Below are 16194 nucleotides of genomic sequence, written 5' to 3'. Positions count from 1 at the left end.
AGTGTTTATCATGTACCATGCATCAGGCACGGTACTAAGAGCAGTTGTCCCGCAGTATACGCAGGGGATTGGTTCCAAGATCCCCAAGTATAGCAAAATCCACGCATATTCAAGGTTGTCAGTTGGTCTCACAGAACCCTTGCATGTGAAAAGTCAGCTCTCTGTATATATGGGTATTGCATCCTGCAAGTACTGTATTTTTTATCTGTTTTGGTTGAAAAATATGCAGGTGACCTGCACAGTTTAAACATATGCCATTCAAGGATCAACTGTACCTTGTAACAGCGGTCCCCAACCTTTTTGGCACCAGGGACTGGTTTTGTGGAAGACAATTTTTCCACGGATGGTGGAGGTAGGGGGAGGAAGGTTTTGGGATGAAACTGTTTCAACTCTGATCATCAGGCATTAGATTCTCATAAGGAGTGTGCAACTGAGATCTCTCACATGTGAATTCATAATAGGGTTCGTGCTCCTATGAGAATCTAATGCCGCTGTTTATCTGACCGGAGGTGGAGCTCAGGCGGTAATGCTCGTTCACCCGCCACTCACCTCTTGCTTTGAGGCTGGCTCCTACTGGGGCATGGTCTGGGGGTCAGGGACTCCTGCCTTGTAAGCATTATTTCTTTTAATCCTCGCCACCCCATGAGGTAGGCACGCACATCATCCGCATGTTACAGAAGAGGAAAGGGAGACAGGTTAACTCTGGTTTACACCTGTTGTGGGCATAATTATGAGCAGTGCTTCTATTCACTTAAAAAACATCCCAGGTTGGCTCTTGACCACCATGTTATGCTGCTTGTCAACAATATTCAATACTCAAGCTTCCAAACCTGTCAGATTCCCTCCACACTCTATGTCTTTCTCCAAGCCACTTCTTGCTCTTACATCCCAGGGTCAACAATCCCCACTAATGAAGCCTGAGGCATGCCCCTTAGCTATATTATCTGATAAAATCTGAGTTGAGTTCTGGGCCCTGAACACCCAACAGAGTACCTGATATATGAGTGTCGGATGCTGAATGAAGGAAGGAAGGAATGCACTAAGGAGCCATGTGAATGCTCATGAACTCTTTGAGAATCACATAAGTATTTCTTATCCCACTCAGGCTCTCACCTGGTTCCCCAGGAACCTAAGTCAAAGGTATTTGAAAAGAGAGAATCGAAACTCAGGCCATCGCTTCTACGGCGTGCGCCTGTGGGAACGTGCAGGATGCATTTCTGTGTAGATGGCTTTAGTGCAGGCACCAGCCAGTTCTCCCAACAGGGCCCTTTGGGGGTCTCACAAACCAGTCCAGGGATTGCCCCTGTCTTTTTCTCCCTAAGCTTTCTGTGCACTCTCCACAGTGTCTTCTCTTTTCCCTCGTTTTCCAATTTCAGCCTCAGATGAGAGACACAGACCTATGTCCATTGTATATCAAAGTAAAAAATCCTTTTGAAAATAATCCAAACAAGGCACCAACGTGAACAGGACAGTTCCACTGATGGGAAACACCTGAGGGCATAATCAGGCCCTTTAGAGGAGTGAGACCTCAGAAGAAACCCACAGGAGGGGGCAGCTCTGACAGGGATTGAAAATGAATACGCAGTCTCCTCACTTCTCCTAACCCTTTGCCCACTCTTTTTTTTTTTTTTTTTTTTTTTTTGAGACGGAGTCTTGCTCTGTCACCCAGGCTGGAGTGCAGTGGCTCGATCTCAGCTCACTGTAAGCTCCGCCTCCCGGCTTTACGCCATTCTCCTGCCTCAGCCTCCCAAGTAGCTGGGACTACAGGCGCCCGCCACCTCGCCTGGCTAATTTTTTTGTATTTTTTAGTAGAGACGGGGTTTCACCGTGTTAGCCAGGATGGTCTCAATCTTCTGACCTCGTGATCCGCCCGTCTCGGCCTCCCAAAGTGCTGGGATTACAGGCTTGAGCCACCGCGCCCGGCCCACTTTTTCTTGCCTTTGCTCCAGCCCTTAAAAATGGACCCACAGCAGAGGCCGGGAAAGCCCAGAGCCCCTAAGGCCCACCACAAGTGTGACCTCAGTGTCGACAAACACAAGTGGCTCCCTTCTCCTGCTGTAGACCTCAGCGTCACAAGCGGCAGAGCTGTTAGAGATGGAGCGCGTGCATGTGGCTGAATTTGAAGGTAGATCATTACATAAACGAATGCCAGATCTAAGGAAGGTGCATCATCCTGCCTCTGTTTCAGAAATTATGATTTCCTAGTTATGAAGACAGGTGTTTCATGGCCTTGAGAAACCATCTCTCCCAGACTCTGGCCAGTAGTCGAAAACCCAGCCCCCTGCAGCTTCAGCATAGTGGTCGGGCCCTCATCTGGTCCAAGTTTCTTACTTGTCTCAATAACTCAGTGAGGCAGGTGCCATTCCTTCGGGATTTACTTTTTATTTTTTTTTGATGGAGTCTCGCTCTGTTGCCCAGGCTGAAGTGCAGTGAAGCAATCTTGGCTCAATAGAACCTTCGCCTCCCAGGTTCAAGCAGTTCTGCCTCAGCCTCCCGAGTAGCTGGGACTACAGGCATGCACCACCATGCTCGCTACACCCGGCTAATTTTTGTATTTTTAGTAGAGACAGGATTCACCATGTTGGCCAGGCTGGTCTCAAACTCCTGGTGTCAAGTGATCCACCCACCTCAGTCTCCTGAAGTGCTGGGATTACAGGTGTGAGCCACTGTACCCGGCCCACTTCTGTTTTATAAACAAGGAGACTGAGGCTCCTTTGGCAGACCTGGGAATCAAGCCCAGGTGTTGCTGATGCCAAAGTCAGGGTCTCTCAGGTTTGGGCTTTTAGTAGGCTTTGAGGAGGGAAGATAAGCTGGCCCCATCCAGAACTGATTTCTCTGTCCAGGCTTGGTCCTTGGAGCACTGAGATGCTTCCTGAGAAGCTGCTCAGAGCAAGGATGGAAGCTTCAGTGGTGACCCATTCAGGGTGAGCTCAGGATCTGTAAGGCAAAGAGCAGTAGCAGCAGAAGGCCCAACACCCCAGGGTGCTGGGGTTCCCCTGAGGGTGGGACATGATTGAGACACATGAGAATGGCTGCCCCTGGAATTGTGCAAGGCACAGTCTGTGCAGGTGTGCACAGCTGCCCTGCAAGTGCCCAGCTGCTCAATGGACAAGCTGCTCATCTTTCTAGCTCTGATTTTTAATAAACCAGCACCCCTTCTAACTACGCATCCTTCCCTGCCCAGCCTGGGTGCCTTCCTTTTGATGGGGTCAGCTGGGGAAATCCTGATGTTTATTGGAAGTTACCAACCAGGGACTGGGCAGCACAGTATATAGTGGGTGAGCAGTGGAGGCAGGTGTCTAAGGGCTGGGTTGCTCATGTCCAGTGAGGGCGGACAGACATTTGGGGGGTGGTACACCCAATAAAAGACCCCCATGGATCTCTTTAAACAGATAAGCTGTAGTGATCTATAGGTAGATATTTTCTTTTCCTTCTAGAGGATGGGATGTGGCATTAAACTTCCTTAAGTTTGATTCATAAGGGAGCCAAGACTACTAATGGTCTCCCGGAAGATTTTTCTCCCCTTCTTCCATTAAAATGGAGTCGTAGCTGGGTATGTGGCCACCTAACAAGTGACTGCATTCCCCAACCCGTCTAGCAGCTAGCTCTGGCCATACAGTATTCTTGACAATGGATGAGTGGAAGTAGTACTCCACCCCTGGACCTTAAAATACTGCCCATGCACATTGCCACAATCTTTCCCCTTCCAGTCTTTCCCTTGCCACAGATGTGTCTGAAATCAGCTTCAACCATGCAGACAAGGACAGCACCTCAGAGTGGTGGTTCTCAAAAATCAAGGGTACATTAGAATCACCTGGAGGGCTTTCAAAACTACAGTGCTCCCCTACTAGAGATTCTGAGTAAGTCTGGGGTGATGCCTGAGACTCTGCATTTCTAACAAGTTTCCAGGTGAGGCTGATGCTGCTGGTCTAGGTACCACACTTTGAGACCACGGACTACCCTTAGGGATGGCAGAGAAACAAGGGCAGGAACCTGGCTCCCTGTGTGACTGTGTGGAGCAGAACAGCTTGCCTAGCCTGAACTGTTATATGAGAGAAAAAGAAGCTTCTTTGTTCTTTAAGCCACAGTCCTGTTGGGTTTCTGACATGCAGCTCAGCCTTTGTTTTAATTGACTCTTATAGCTGGGGGTCAGAGTCTTCGTACAAATGTCCCTGCTCCACTACCCCCGTCCCCTCAAAAAAATACTGCTCTAGCTCCACTTCTAGAAGCAACAAATTAGTCCTGAATAAGACTAGTATAGTGAGCCAGGACACAATCTCAGCTGTTAAGATGCAACAGTTCAACCTAATGACCATGCATACTTTGACCAGACTTTCTCAAGTCACATTTCCCTAGATCCTGTTTCCCTCTTAAGTTATTGCCACATCTTTCTTCCTCTGAAGCCTCACTTCTTCATCCATTCATCCTGCACCCCACCACTGTCTGACCTCCTCCACTACCCACTCATCCCAAAGTCACTTCTAATTGCCAGAGCCAAAGGTGGCTTTTCCTATCTCCTCCTACTTCATCTCTGCTGAATTTGAAAAGTTGGTCACACCTTCTTTTGAAGCCTTCTTCCCCCACTGCTGGTTTCATGTTACCATTCTCATTGTATTCTTCTCCAAGTTTCCAATTTGCCTTGATCTGAACATCATAACCAAGTCTCCGAAACTGTCCTCTCTTCCTTGGCCTCATCGACTGGTCCTCTTCCTGGTTTACAGCTTTAAGGCTGGCATTCCCTCCAGGGTGAGATGGGAACATTTTGTGCTTTGCCTCTTGTCTCCTCTTTGCTACCCCCATTCATGCCAAACTCCACCCATCTCCAACAAGCTGATGACTCTCAAAGCCTGCTGGGCTCCAGGCTCATGCCCATGACCACAGGCCCCCTAACATCCAGCATGCCCAGAACTAAGTCAGTATCTTCCCACTGCAACCCATCCATCTTGTATTCCTAATCTGTGACACTCCATCCACCTATGCAGTGCTCACTCCTTTTTCTCAGTGTTACCACTTCCCACCCCAACACTAAGCCATTCCTTTCTGCAGCTCTTCTCAATGAACATCTTGCGAACCCACCACTCCACTCTTCTCCCTGATGCTGCCCTGCCTGAGGCTGCCCTCCTCATTTATCATTGTAGGGGTGTGCTTGGTGGTTCAGGTATCTGTTTTCTCCCTTGAAATTAACCAGTTAATTATTAATTCATTGAACATCTGAGGCCTCATATGTGGCACACAATATGCCAGGTGCTGGAGATTCCCAAAGACAAAGAATGAAGAAAAGAGAATGAAGCTGTCCCTGACCTCAAAGAGCTCACAGCTGGGGAAATGGACACATCAACATCACTGTAGCACAATGTATGCAGTTCAGGGAGAAAAATGTGTGCAGGAGTGCTGAGGAGGGAGCTGTGAGCAAGGGTTTTGAAGGAAGAGCAGGAATTAAGCAAAGAAGGTAACAGAGAAGGTATGTGCCAGGCTCAAGATTTCAGGATTTTATTTTGTAAGCAATAGGGCACCACTGGGCTTTCTGATCCAGGGAATGAGACTTAAGAGTCACCCACCACTTAGGAGGTTAAATTAAAGAAACCTAAATGGTTCAGCAGGTTATAAACCAGAGCTGGCGTTAGGGAATAAGCATCCATTTAGATGAGTTCTAAAACGACTTCTCTGTGGGGATAATTGGGCATGTGTTAATTGATTTCCCGTGATTCTGCAAGACCATGGCAGAGACTATGTCACCTAGGACAGTCAAGGGCTGTCCAGCCTGGCCTATGGTCAGTCCATGGCAGCTGACCCAGGCTGCCTAACTGCACCAATGGACCCAGCTAGGGGAGTGGAGGAGGCTGCTGGTGACCCTAAGCCCATGCAGGAAAATCACTGCCTCTTGGCACTAAGAGCACAGGGTTTTAACTTTCACACAATGGGTTGCAAAAATACTTTCCCAAAAGAACAATGCAGTCAGGTGTGGTGGCTCATGCCTATAATCCCAGCACTTTGGAAGGCCAAGGTGGGCAGATCACCTGAGGTCAGGAGTTCAAGACCAGCCTGGCCAACATGTGAAACCCTGTCTCTACTAAAAATACAAAAATTAGCCAGGCATGTTGGCAGGTGCCTGTAATCCCAGCTACTTGGGAGGCTGAGGCAGGAGAATCGCTTGAACCCAGTAGGTGGAGGTTGCAGTGAGCTAAGATCACACCATTGCACTCCAGCCTGGGAGACAAGAGTGAAACTCCACCTCCCAAACAAAAAAAAAAAAAAAAAAAAAAGAGAGGGAGAGAGAGAGAACAATGCATTGGCTAATATACTTACTGCTCCCTTGAAGCTGAGCTTAATTATAGTGAAGGATACAGTCTATACTTTTTCCCACACTCAGAGAATGATCTCTGTGATAATTTCCCCAGTCTTCTTGACTGAATGGATGTATGACTTCTGTGGAGAAGAGCTGCTCTTTTCTTCACCCCATGGAGACATGTTGTATGAGGCCCTGTCTGGGTGGGAGCTGCTTGCTCACCTCCCTGCAGGGAAGACCGGTGCTTGGCACAAGGGGAATTTGGCTGGGGAGAGTGTGTGCTCTCGGATCACAGGAGAGTGGCAGGGGCTGAGGGAGTCCTTGCTTCCCATGATGACCAAAGAAAGGGGAGTTGCCAAAGTGATGCGAGGGACATCTGTTGACAGCTGTGTTGTGTTTATAAAGGCAATGGCACACAGATGGGGGTGGGGACAGGCAGAGGCCTAGGTTTCAGAGGCAGAGGTCTTAGATTTAGGAGGTCCCTCTCTACTTGCCAGCACCTCAGGCAAGTCACTGACCCTCTCTGTGACTGAGTTTCTTTACTTGTATTCTGAGAAAGTTATGGTAGTAGTAGATTCTTTCAAATAAATTTTTATGTAGAGCAGGGGTATCCAATGCTTTGGCTTCCCTGGGCCACATTGGAAGAAGAATAATTGTCTTGGGCCATGCATAAAATACCCTAACACTAATGATAGCTAACGAGCTAAAAGAAAAAAATTGCAAAAAAACCTCTCATAATATTTTAAGTTTCCTAATTTGTGTTGGGCTGCATTCAAAGCTGTCCTGGGCCACGTGCAGGCCGTAGGTTTGACAAGCTTCATGTAGAACCTCAGTATATAAGGCAGATAAAGCAGGATCTCTTTTGTTGAAGGGGTGTGTTAAGCCTCCCCAGCCATATGGAACTATAAGTCCAATTAAACCTCTTTTCCTTCTCAATCTCAGGTATGTCTTTATCAGCAGTGTGAAAATGGACTAAGATGCCAGAGAAGCTGAGCCTGGATGGATTCTCTGGAGCCTGTACCCAGGCCTTGGGATCTGAGTCCATGTGACCACAACGAGGCACACATGGCTGCCAATTCCAGCAGGTGCAGAGCAGGAGTCCTCTGTGGTTGGCTCTGCTCTGCCCCTCAGGCATGAAGCCAAGACAGAAACATCTGAAGTGCATCTTCCCAGTCACCCCCGTCCACCTGGGCCTGGCCCACCCAACAGCTGGGGGCTAGTGCCTTGCAGAAATTTGAGGCGGCCAGGGAGCTGGGTAATCATGACTCTGAGAGCCCGCATCCACCGTCCCCCAGAGAGCCGGGCCAAAGTGGATGACACCTCCAGGTTCTGGGGACTCCCAGGTTTGGATTTAGGACTGAGATTGGAGCTAAAGGTCCATAGGCATCTCTATTCATGGGGGCCCTGGTGTGTGTTCACTGCTGTGTGTAGGTGTGAAGGGAAGGGGTATAGGACATGGCCCCTCATGGCTGTCTAGAGGACATGGGAGGCATTCCAGGCGCCAAATCCACAATGATCTCAACTCAATCTGAATCAAGAGCTCACCATCAGGCTTGACACAGGGGACCCAGAGTCTAAGACACAGTGGCCTCAACAACACTGCTGTGTCTTCCACTGGAGAAGGTCCCCAGAACAGCCTGTCCCAGGTCCACAGCTGCAGCCACTACAGCTGCAGCCACTGTTTGCTTGACCTGACAATTTCTGAGAACTGGATGGGCAATGACTGGTTGGATGCTGCAGAGGACACCCATGAGCTTCAGGGAAAGGTCAGTGCAGAGGCTCCTGCACCATCCCAGACAGAGGTAGCGGGCAGCTTTCCTCCCTTCTCCCATCTCCAGTGCTGAGAGGAGGGAGCTGGAAAGGGGAACATAAACATGAGCCTGGTTCTCGATGTTTGGTTTACGGGTTGGGCTGTCACATACATGGAGAGAAGATGAATGTCTTACTGGCTACAGGACCTTGGGCTAGTCACCTAACCTACCTGAGCCAGTGTCCTCCTGATTTGGGGGTTGGGCTGTCACATACATGGAGGGAAGATTAATGTCACTCTTACTGGCTGGGGGACCCTGGGCAGGTCACCTAACCTATCTGAGCCAGTGTCCTCCTCTGCCCGGTGAAATTAGAGGGCAAGGATCACCCAGAGAGTGACCGTGATGCCCCAGCCTGTGCCTGAATTCAGTCAGTGTTGGTTGGATGTGCAGCTGCCTCTCCCAACTAGAGCAGCAGCTGCAGCCCAGCAAGAGGATGGTGGCAGTTTGTCATCCTGCGGCTCTGGCTGGGGTCAGCCAGGCCGGAGGAGAGTCCAGCCTGTGGGGTGGAAAGAGAGGCTCTCTCACAAAAGCCTTCATCGTGGACCACGTCATTTCATGCTTAAGGACATTTACAACCTGTCCACTGGGAATCAGAAAGGCAGCGTCATTCTCTTCTAGGCATCAGGAATTGAATTTCAAAAGCCAAATGACTTAAAATCTCATCTCCTTTCCCAGATAGAAGGATTTGAACAATTTCTCATTTGCTTTCAAAATAGTCCCTATCTTGTCTCTGGAACAGGATACCGTGGCGTAGCAGTAAGCCTAAAAGACAATTCCTTCCATGGAGTTATAACTTGGGGGCTCCTGAAATTGTATAAAACATTTTTACCATCTATGTGCTGCGGTTCCATAGGTTTTAGTAGATCTCCAAAGGAGTCTGTGACACCCTCACACAAAGAGGGTATGAACCACTGATGTCCAACCCTTCCTCCTTTTTTGGGTAGGCACAGACAAGGCCTGAATTATCAACTCTCAAGAGAAGGACCATATGCCCAGCACAGTCGCAGAGACCTAGTGAGCCCCAGGGATGCTGCTAGAGGAATAAAAACAGTTGAGTTAGCGATGCTGAGTGCATTGATGAGTAGTTGAGAGCAGCAATGCCACTGCTCCGGTAAGAACAAAATGCATGTGCATGTATGAGCTATGAAATCAGAATTGTGTAGTTTGATGATTCTACACACGTTAAATGCTCAGTCTTTTAAACTGGCATTGCACAATATTAAGGATGAACAGGAAAATTCATGCTAATAATTTAAAAATTTAATTTTTCTTTACTTAAAATATCATTAAATAGTAAATAAAAATACCACATGACAAGTTGAGAGAAAGACCACGGAAAAAAGGAAAAGGCTTATATTTATAAAGGTATAAATATACCTTTAATGGTATCTTTTCCTGCATTTGAGCTAGGGTTCCATGTTTTCATTTGGCACTGGGTCCCACAAATTACCTATCTGGCTCTGGTTGAGGAACGTCTCCCTGAGGCACAGTCTCGGTGATGACTGATAAGCACCTTCCTAAAATATCCATTCAATGAACATTTATTGAATTCTTACTGTTTGCCAAGCTTTGCACTAGTTGCTAGGGATAAAGAGTTAATAAACATAATTTTATTCTCAAGTAGGATAGGATGAGGACTCTAATTTATTTATTTATTTATTTATTTATTTTTATTTTTTTTTTTAGAAAGAGTCTCACTCTGTCACCTAGGCTGGAGTGCAGTGGCGTGATCTCGGCTCACTGCAACCTCCATCTCCCAGGTTCAAACGATTTTCCTTCCTCAGCTTCCCGAGTACCTGGGATTACAGGCACCTACCACTACACACAGCTAATTTTTGTATTTTTAATAGAGATGGGGTTTCACCATGTTGGCCAGGCTGGTCTTGAACTCCTGACCTCAGGTGATCTGACCACCTTGACCTCCCAAAGCACTGGGATTACAGGCATGAGCTTGGACTCCAATTCTAAAAGCACAGCATAGGACCGTGGTTTCCAACTATCAAAACCCTAGTGCTTATCTACAAAAGGCAGCACTGGGAGAGAAATCTCTTTACTGCATTTCAAGAACGCTCATAGAAACTTGAATTTCTACTTGACAAAAAGGCTTCAGTCAAGCTACCACACCAGCTATGTGATTAAATGTTTGCTAACTGTGCCAGACCTCAGACAAACCAGACAACACCAGTCTGCTTCTGTCCTTTGTCCTTTTTTCTTCTGGGCTTTTTAAACACACTAGAATCTGCTAGCACATGACCTAAACTGATATATATCAAGCAGAAAGGAATCAAACTATCAGTTATACGGTCTTTGATTATTAATCTTTTTAAGATAGAGAAATACATTCTCATTTATATTGAAGTTTGGCTGACAAACCCTTTCAAAACACGAAGTACATATTTAAAAAAAAAAAAAATGAATGCCTAAGCCAGGACAGGGCTGAGAACCGCTGGGGGATTTATCCCATACCACCATCAAGGAGGGTCCCCTACTCCCTTTCAAAACAGACCAGGGAACCATCAGAGCAATTCTCATTTCCTGAACCTCTGTAACATCCTCAATTCTTGATATTTTACACCAAAAATCCTTAAGCCTCTAAGCAGGGCCATGTGCTTGTACGAGTGCTTGTACATTGTGCAGGGCAGTGAGAGAGGGACACAGCTACTTCCCTCTCCATAGTTGTGAGTGGAAGTTGCATGGCCAGTTGGAAAAGCATTCCAGGGAGAAAAGGAGTGCTTGACTGGCCTGGGGCCTACTGAGCACGACGCCACGGACCCCCTGACTACTACAGGGGAGACCAGCATTAGACAAGGTCCCACAGTCGTCGCCACCCTTCAACGCCCCTCCTCGCCATGAGCCCTTTTTCAAACTCCTTCATTGTGGTCATCAGACACCTGGGTGCTCTGTACCTCTCTTCTGAGCTCAGCTTAGGCAGGCATCCATGCACCCTGCTAGGAGTTGAGGTCATTTCCTCGATTTACAGATGAGGAAATTGAAGCTTAACGTAACACACAGAAGTTCACACGGAGAGGAAGGGGCAGAGCCAGGATCTGCGCCTGAACCATCTGGCCCTAGAGCTGGGCTCCCCTGCCACCCTTGCTGCGGGCTGCCTCTGCCTGCCCTCTCTGCACACCTTTCCTTCTTGGAGCTCCAGCTGGGGCTTGGGTGAGTGCCACTTAGTCTGCACTCAGCTGTTTTCTCATCCCTTCCTGGGAATGAGTTTAATGTCCTCAACAACGAGTGCTCAGAGGTCAGGGGCTAGGTCCTTAATGCATGTCTCAGGGCCTGGAAGTTCAAAGCTCACAGCAGGCACTTGGAAAACATACACGTATAGCGTATATCTGCTGCCCCCTCCCCAATTTCCTCTACCCTGTGAAGTGCCATCTTGCGAGTATAAACCTTTGAACCCAGAAACCCACCAGAGTCAGCCAGAGCAGGGCATCATCAAAAGGGAAGCAAAGACAGCATCAAAAGGAATGAACAGAGGGTCTAGTTCTCTACTCCCGACCCTTCTCTCCACTTCTCTCCACAGTCTCCCTCCTCAACAACCCACCTAAACCAACCAAACTGAACACCACCACCTCCTCTATCACGGGCACGGTCATTAATGCTCCTCCTATGGGGCTTAGAAAAGGGTGGTAAATCTAGATTCTGTGCCCCGAACCCAGGCACGGTGTTGGACACAGCAGCTGTGCTGCCACTTCCAAGTGTATTTCTAGGAAAAGGCAACACAAGAGACTGTCTTACATGGAGGAGAGCTTGGAAAGCCCAGGAAGCATGGCTGCTGTAAATACAGGTCAGGGTCATCACGTGTAAATATAGCCAGGTTTCGTCACGTGGCTGTCCTCTACGCTCGGTAATCACTCAGAGACCAGAGTTCCTCAGCACTGGCAACTACTCAAGAAAAACAAGGCTGAGTGGGCATCTACTGGGGGTGAGGCACGTCTGGGCAAGTATGCCTGGGAATACCCCCGATAGAGGATGATGACAGACAGAGTCACCCTAGATAGGTAGCTCTCAAATATCTGTGCACAGCTTGTCCACCTTGCAGATGTTTGGTGTCCTCCGTCTAGTGCCTGTCTCAGATATAGATGGGTTAGAGTTCTCACATAGCCCTTGCTGCTGTGTTGTAAGCAAAATCATTTCCATATTAACTCTGACCAAAATTCAGGAAATTAAACCAGTAGTATAAAAATAGCCATAGGATGAATTCCATGGCTAAGCAGAAATGGTTTGTGGAACAACCACTTTGTACGTCTGAATCCTGCCTATAATCCTCGTTGAGGGTCAAGTGCAGATTTCTTCCAGTTGCGGTACTATTATTTCTACTTGGAGTTGAAAAGACTCCTCTAAGTCTTCTGGTGCAACAGTTTTTTAGTTTTATTTTAGCGAGAGAGCCTTTACTTCAAAGGAGATCCTATCTGGAAGGTGACATGTAACTTAGATGGACCCCAAGCTGCTGGTGTGAGGGAACTGGGGCCCTGCCAATGGAGCCTGCTCTTCCCTTCCAAAGCTCCCAGGAGTACAAGTTGAAAAACACACATGCACAGCCCCTTCCTAATTGATTCACTCACTCGTTCACAAACAATAATATCTCTTGAGCACCTACTGTGTTCCAGGTGGAGCCAGCAGGTAACAGCACAAAGGCAGCCCCGCTTTTGGTGAGCTCACATTGTAGTAGGATGTGGCAAAGCTAAGTTCAGACAGGTCGCAAGTGCTAGGAAGGAACAACGATGTGATCATGGCTGGGAGGTGGCTGCTTTGGATGGGGGATCAGAAAGGTCTCTCTGAGGAAGCAAAACACAGTTGAAATCAGAATGATAATCTGGAAAGTTGCCCTGATTTGGACCAAAGAGGAAGCAGAACTAGAGAGGTGATGTGACCTTCCCCAGGCAGGGAGCTGAGCCAGGACCTGACCTGGGTTGCCGGCATCTCCCACCAAGGATCTTTCCTTTTACAAACACTACTAAACAGCAACCACATGCAAAAAAGTCTCAGTGACAGGTGACATCCGAGGCTGGACAAACCACCCAACTACATCCTGGAATTCGGTGCCGTCTGTGCATGAGTTTTGATGCCTCCCTCCTTCTTCAGCCCAGTCCAGGGTTGGCCTTGGGTCTGAAGGCGCTGTAACCCAAGAGACAGAACTCGGTGGTGGACACTCCAGACCTATGACCTTAGCTGGGAAAGCTTCTTCATCTCCTATCTCCCTGGCTGCAAACTGTGAAGGGTGCTCCTTACCGCTTCATTTGGTGGCATAAAGAGAAAAGCAAGTTGGTGGTTATAAACGTCCCGGGCTCATCTGAAAGAGGGCTCTCTGGAAAGTCAAGGTGCTCTAGGGAGACCTAAAGACATCAAAGCCAGTTTGCCTCTTGTTCTGCAGCAGGCACTCACACAAGAACTACGGGGAATCACACAGGCCTGTACATATTTTACACACGAGTCCAAACGTGGGTGTAAAATTCCTATTATGCTGAATATCGTGGGAAGGAGCACACAAATGCCTCCCTCTGGTACCCACAAACCAAACGGCTCTGGACCACCTAAGCACTTGCCAGACCACCAACTTGGCCCCTGTGGGCCAGTAATGCCCCCTCACCCTAGGAGTCTTAAAGCATTTCCAGGCATTAATTGGAGCCTCCAGTCCCTTGGGAGACAGGTGGGGACAGCGGTTATTAGTCCCATTTTGCGCACAAAGCAACTGAGCCCCAGATGACCTATCTGTCCAGGGAACAATGCTACTGACACAGTGACAACCATTAAGTTCTGATTCAAACCTGTCTCCAGCCTCTAACTGCTGCTTTCCACTACAATCCAGCTGCCCACAAATCGAACACAGATCATCCACTTTTGCCTAACACCACCCTCATTCTCTTCTTCACGCTCTCCTGCACTCACCCTATGCTCCACAGTGCACTTAGGAGTTTTTCCATAAGCTGCCTCTTCTCTTCACCCCCCACCCCCACCCTCACCTCACAATACTTGCTAGGAACTGGAAACCTCTGGAACACTTATTCCTCCTGCACACACAGCAGCTTAGACTCAAGTTAAGATGCTGTCCCACCAACCCCAACTGAGCTGCCTCCCTTTCATACTTTCCAGCCCGTTCACACATGTGCACACTGCACATAACGCTGGTGAAAAGGATACACCCCAGAACCTTCCATGCCTTCTTTCCACATGGAGTCGCCCAACTGCACGTGCAAGGACGGGCACGAAAACACAAGTGACAGGGCCTACACAGCCATGTTGTCACAAATACACAGACGGGCCCAGAACACGGGGACATCCCTGCACAGGCCCTCTGAAAGCAATGTGTACCAGATACAGCAGCTGCCAGCACTTAGCAACCCCTGCGTTGCATGGGGTATGCTGCCAAGGCCTGTCTGCATCTTGCTAAGGCGACTCTGGGTCTGTCATCTTGGTGTACGCACAAGAGGCAGCTACTCGAACTCAGGGTGGACAAAGAATGACATTTTCAAGAGGAACAGACATGCCCCGGGCACGCTGGACGGCACGAGGCCCTCAGAGGCCCAGAGTTCTCTCCCGCAGACTCAGACGCGTAGTTACGGACGCCGTGCTGCGTGTTCCGTGCAGACACCAATACCTGCTCACATGCCCCGCAAGTGTCCCAGGCATTCCTGCCTCCTCCACTCCTCATCGCCAGCCGGCTTCCCTCTGCCCGCCCGGGGGAAGCTTGGAACAGTCTAGCTCGGGACTGCGGGCGGGGCTGGCAGCGGAGGTGGAGGCGCCTCTCCCAGACCCCCAGCCTCTCCCTTGGCGCCCCCACTTCCCAGGCGCGCTTCTACACTTACCCGGTCAGGGGCTCCGGACGCGGCGACGGGAGCTTTGCCTAGAGAGGCGGAGAGCGGCGGCTCCCAGGGCAGCCCAGCCGCCCACCACCCGCAGCCAACGCTCTTCCCTCCCAGCCCGGGAAGGTCAGCTTGCGGGCAGCACGGTCCGCGCCCCCGCGCCCACGGAGGCTTCCTGCAGGCTTTAGCGTCTCCCTCTCGCCGCCCCGCCCCGCGCTCCGCCGCGACGCCCCGGCGCCGGCTCTCCCAGCCCAGCCGGCAGGACGCGCCCAGGAGCCCCGCACGCTAGCTGCCGGCTCTTTGTTTGGGAGTTTGCCTCTCTGCGATTCAGAGCACGCGGAGGGAATTAAGTCAGAGTCCGAGGCAGCTGTGCGGTTGCCGGGGGGATCCCTGCGGGGGGCGGGGCAAAAGAATCGACTAGGGGGCGGTGGAGCGACTTTCAAACTCCCGCCCTCCGCAGCTCCCCGCTTATGTCCCCCTGCCCTCTACGTTTGTCGGCCCCTGGGAGAGGTTGGCCTTTGGGGGTTTCCAGGGACTCTAGGGACAAGCTTGTCTGATAAGAGAGAGCCTATCCATCCCCCTTCCTCACCACCCCCATCACTGCCCTGTCCCTGTCAGAGTCCTGTGGAGCATCAGCTTTACATTTCCTGGGCCCCAGGGAGAATCAAGGTCTCTCTAATCAGAAGCAAAAAGGAAGAGCAGGGAGTAGAGTCCATCTGCTCCTGCTGAGCCCTTGTGAAGATGCACAGCTGGCCCTAACGGGACCGGCCCTAACAGTGGGGCATGGATTATGTATTTCCCAAAGTAACCAGGGCCTTGTGCTTATCCAACCGTGTTCTTTTGAAACTTAGCTGCAGTGAGGAAGATTACCCATTTACCAGGTTGCTAGACCAGGGAAGCCACTGGAGGCAGGGAACGCTGACAAAGCCACTGCACCGGGAGCACCAGCGTTCTAAATACCCCAGCTGACTGCTGAGAAGGGCTTCGCAGAGGGGCCACCCGGGAAGGAGATGATTCCAACAGTCCAGTGAGATGAAGACTTTAACTGGGGGATGAATGCGGAAGCTGCAGCAAAGGAGAGTCTACAGAGTGTGTGGTGCAGGAGGCGCACGCTGGGGCTGTAACATTGTGGAAGTCTGGAGGAGCACCTGGAGTGATGTGACTGGGTTTAGTGTGGGGCAAGTTCTATTGGAGAAGCAGGCCAGCTTCTTCCAGGGGCAGATATCCAGCAAATGCAATTGGAAAGGTGATTCTGGAGTTCACAGGAGAGGCTGTGAATTTTGGAATC

General features: G+C 49.7%; 1 protein-coding gene across 3 annotated transcripts in view; it reads right to left on the bottom strand.

The window, feature by feature from the left end:
• Positions 1–15225, bottom strand: part of TSPAN11 (tetraspanin 11) — a 70331-nt gene extending 55106 nt beyond the window's left edge. Inside the window, exon 1 of one of the 3 annotated variants that reach the window (XM_025403487.1) lies at positions 14910–15225. Coding sequence is in view for 1 of the 3 variants with exons in the window: in XM_025403489.1 (XP_025259274.1) it covers positions 14702–14755 (54 nt within the window). In the remaining 2 variants the exon portion in view is untranslated. Of the gene's footprint in view, positions 1–14701; positions 14804–14909 lie in introns of those variants that run through there. The other 2 variants (XM_025403488.1, XM_025403489.1) reach the window with 2 other exon arrangements.
• Positions 15226–16194: the final 969 nt, after the last annotated feature.

Source organism: Theropithecus gelada, chromosome 11 (assembly GCF_003255815.1).
Source record: "Theropithecus gelada isolate Dixy chromosome 11, Tgel_1.0, whole genome shotgun sequence".
Lineage (NCBI taxonomy): Eukaryota > Metazoa > Chordata > Mammalia > Primates > Cercopithecidae > Theropithecus > Theropithecus gelada.
This window is presented reverse-complemented; position numbering and strand designations above follow the sequence as displayed.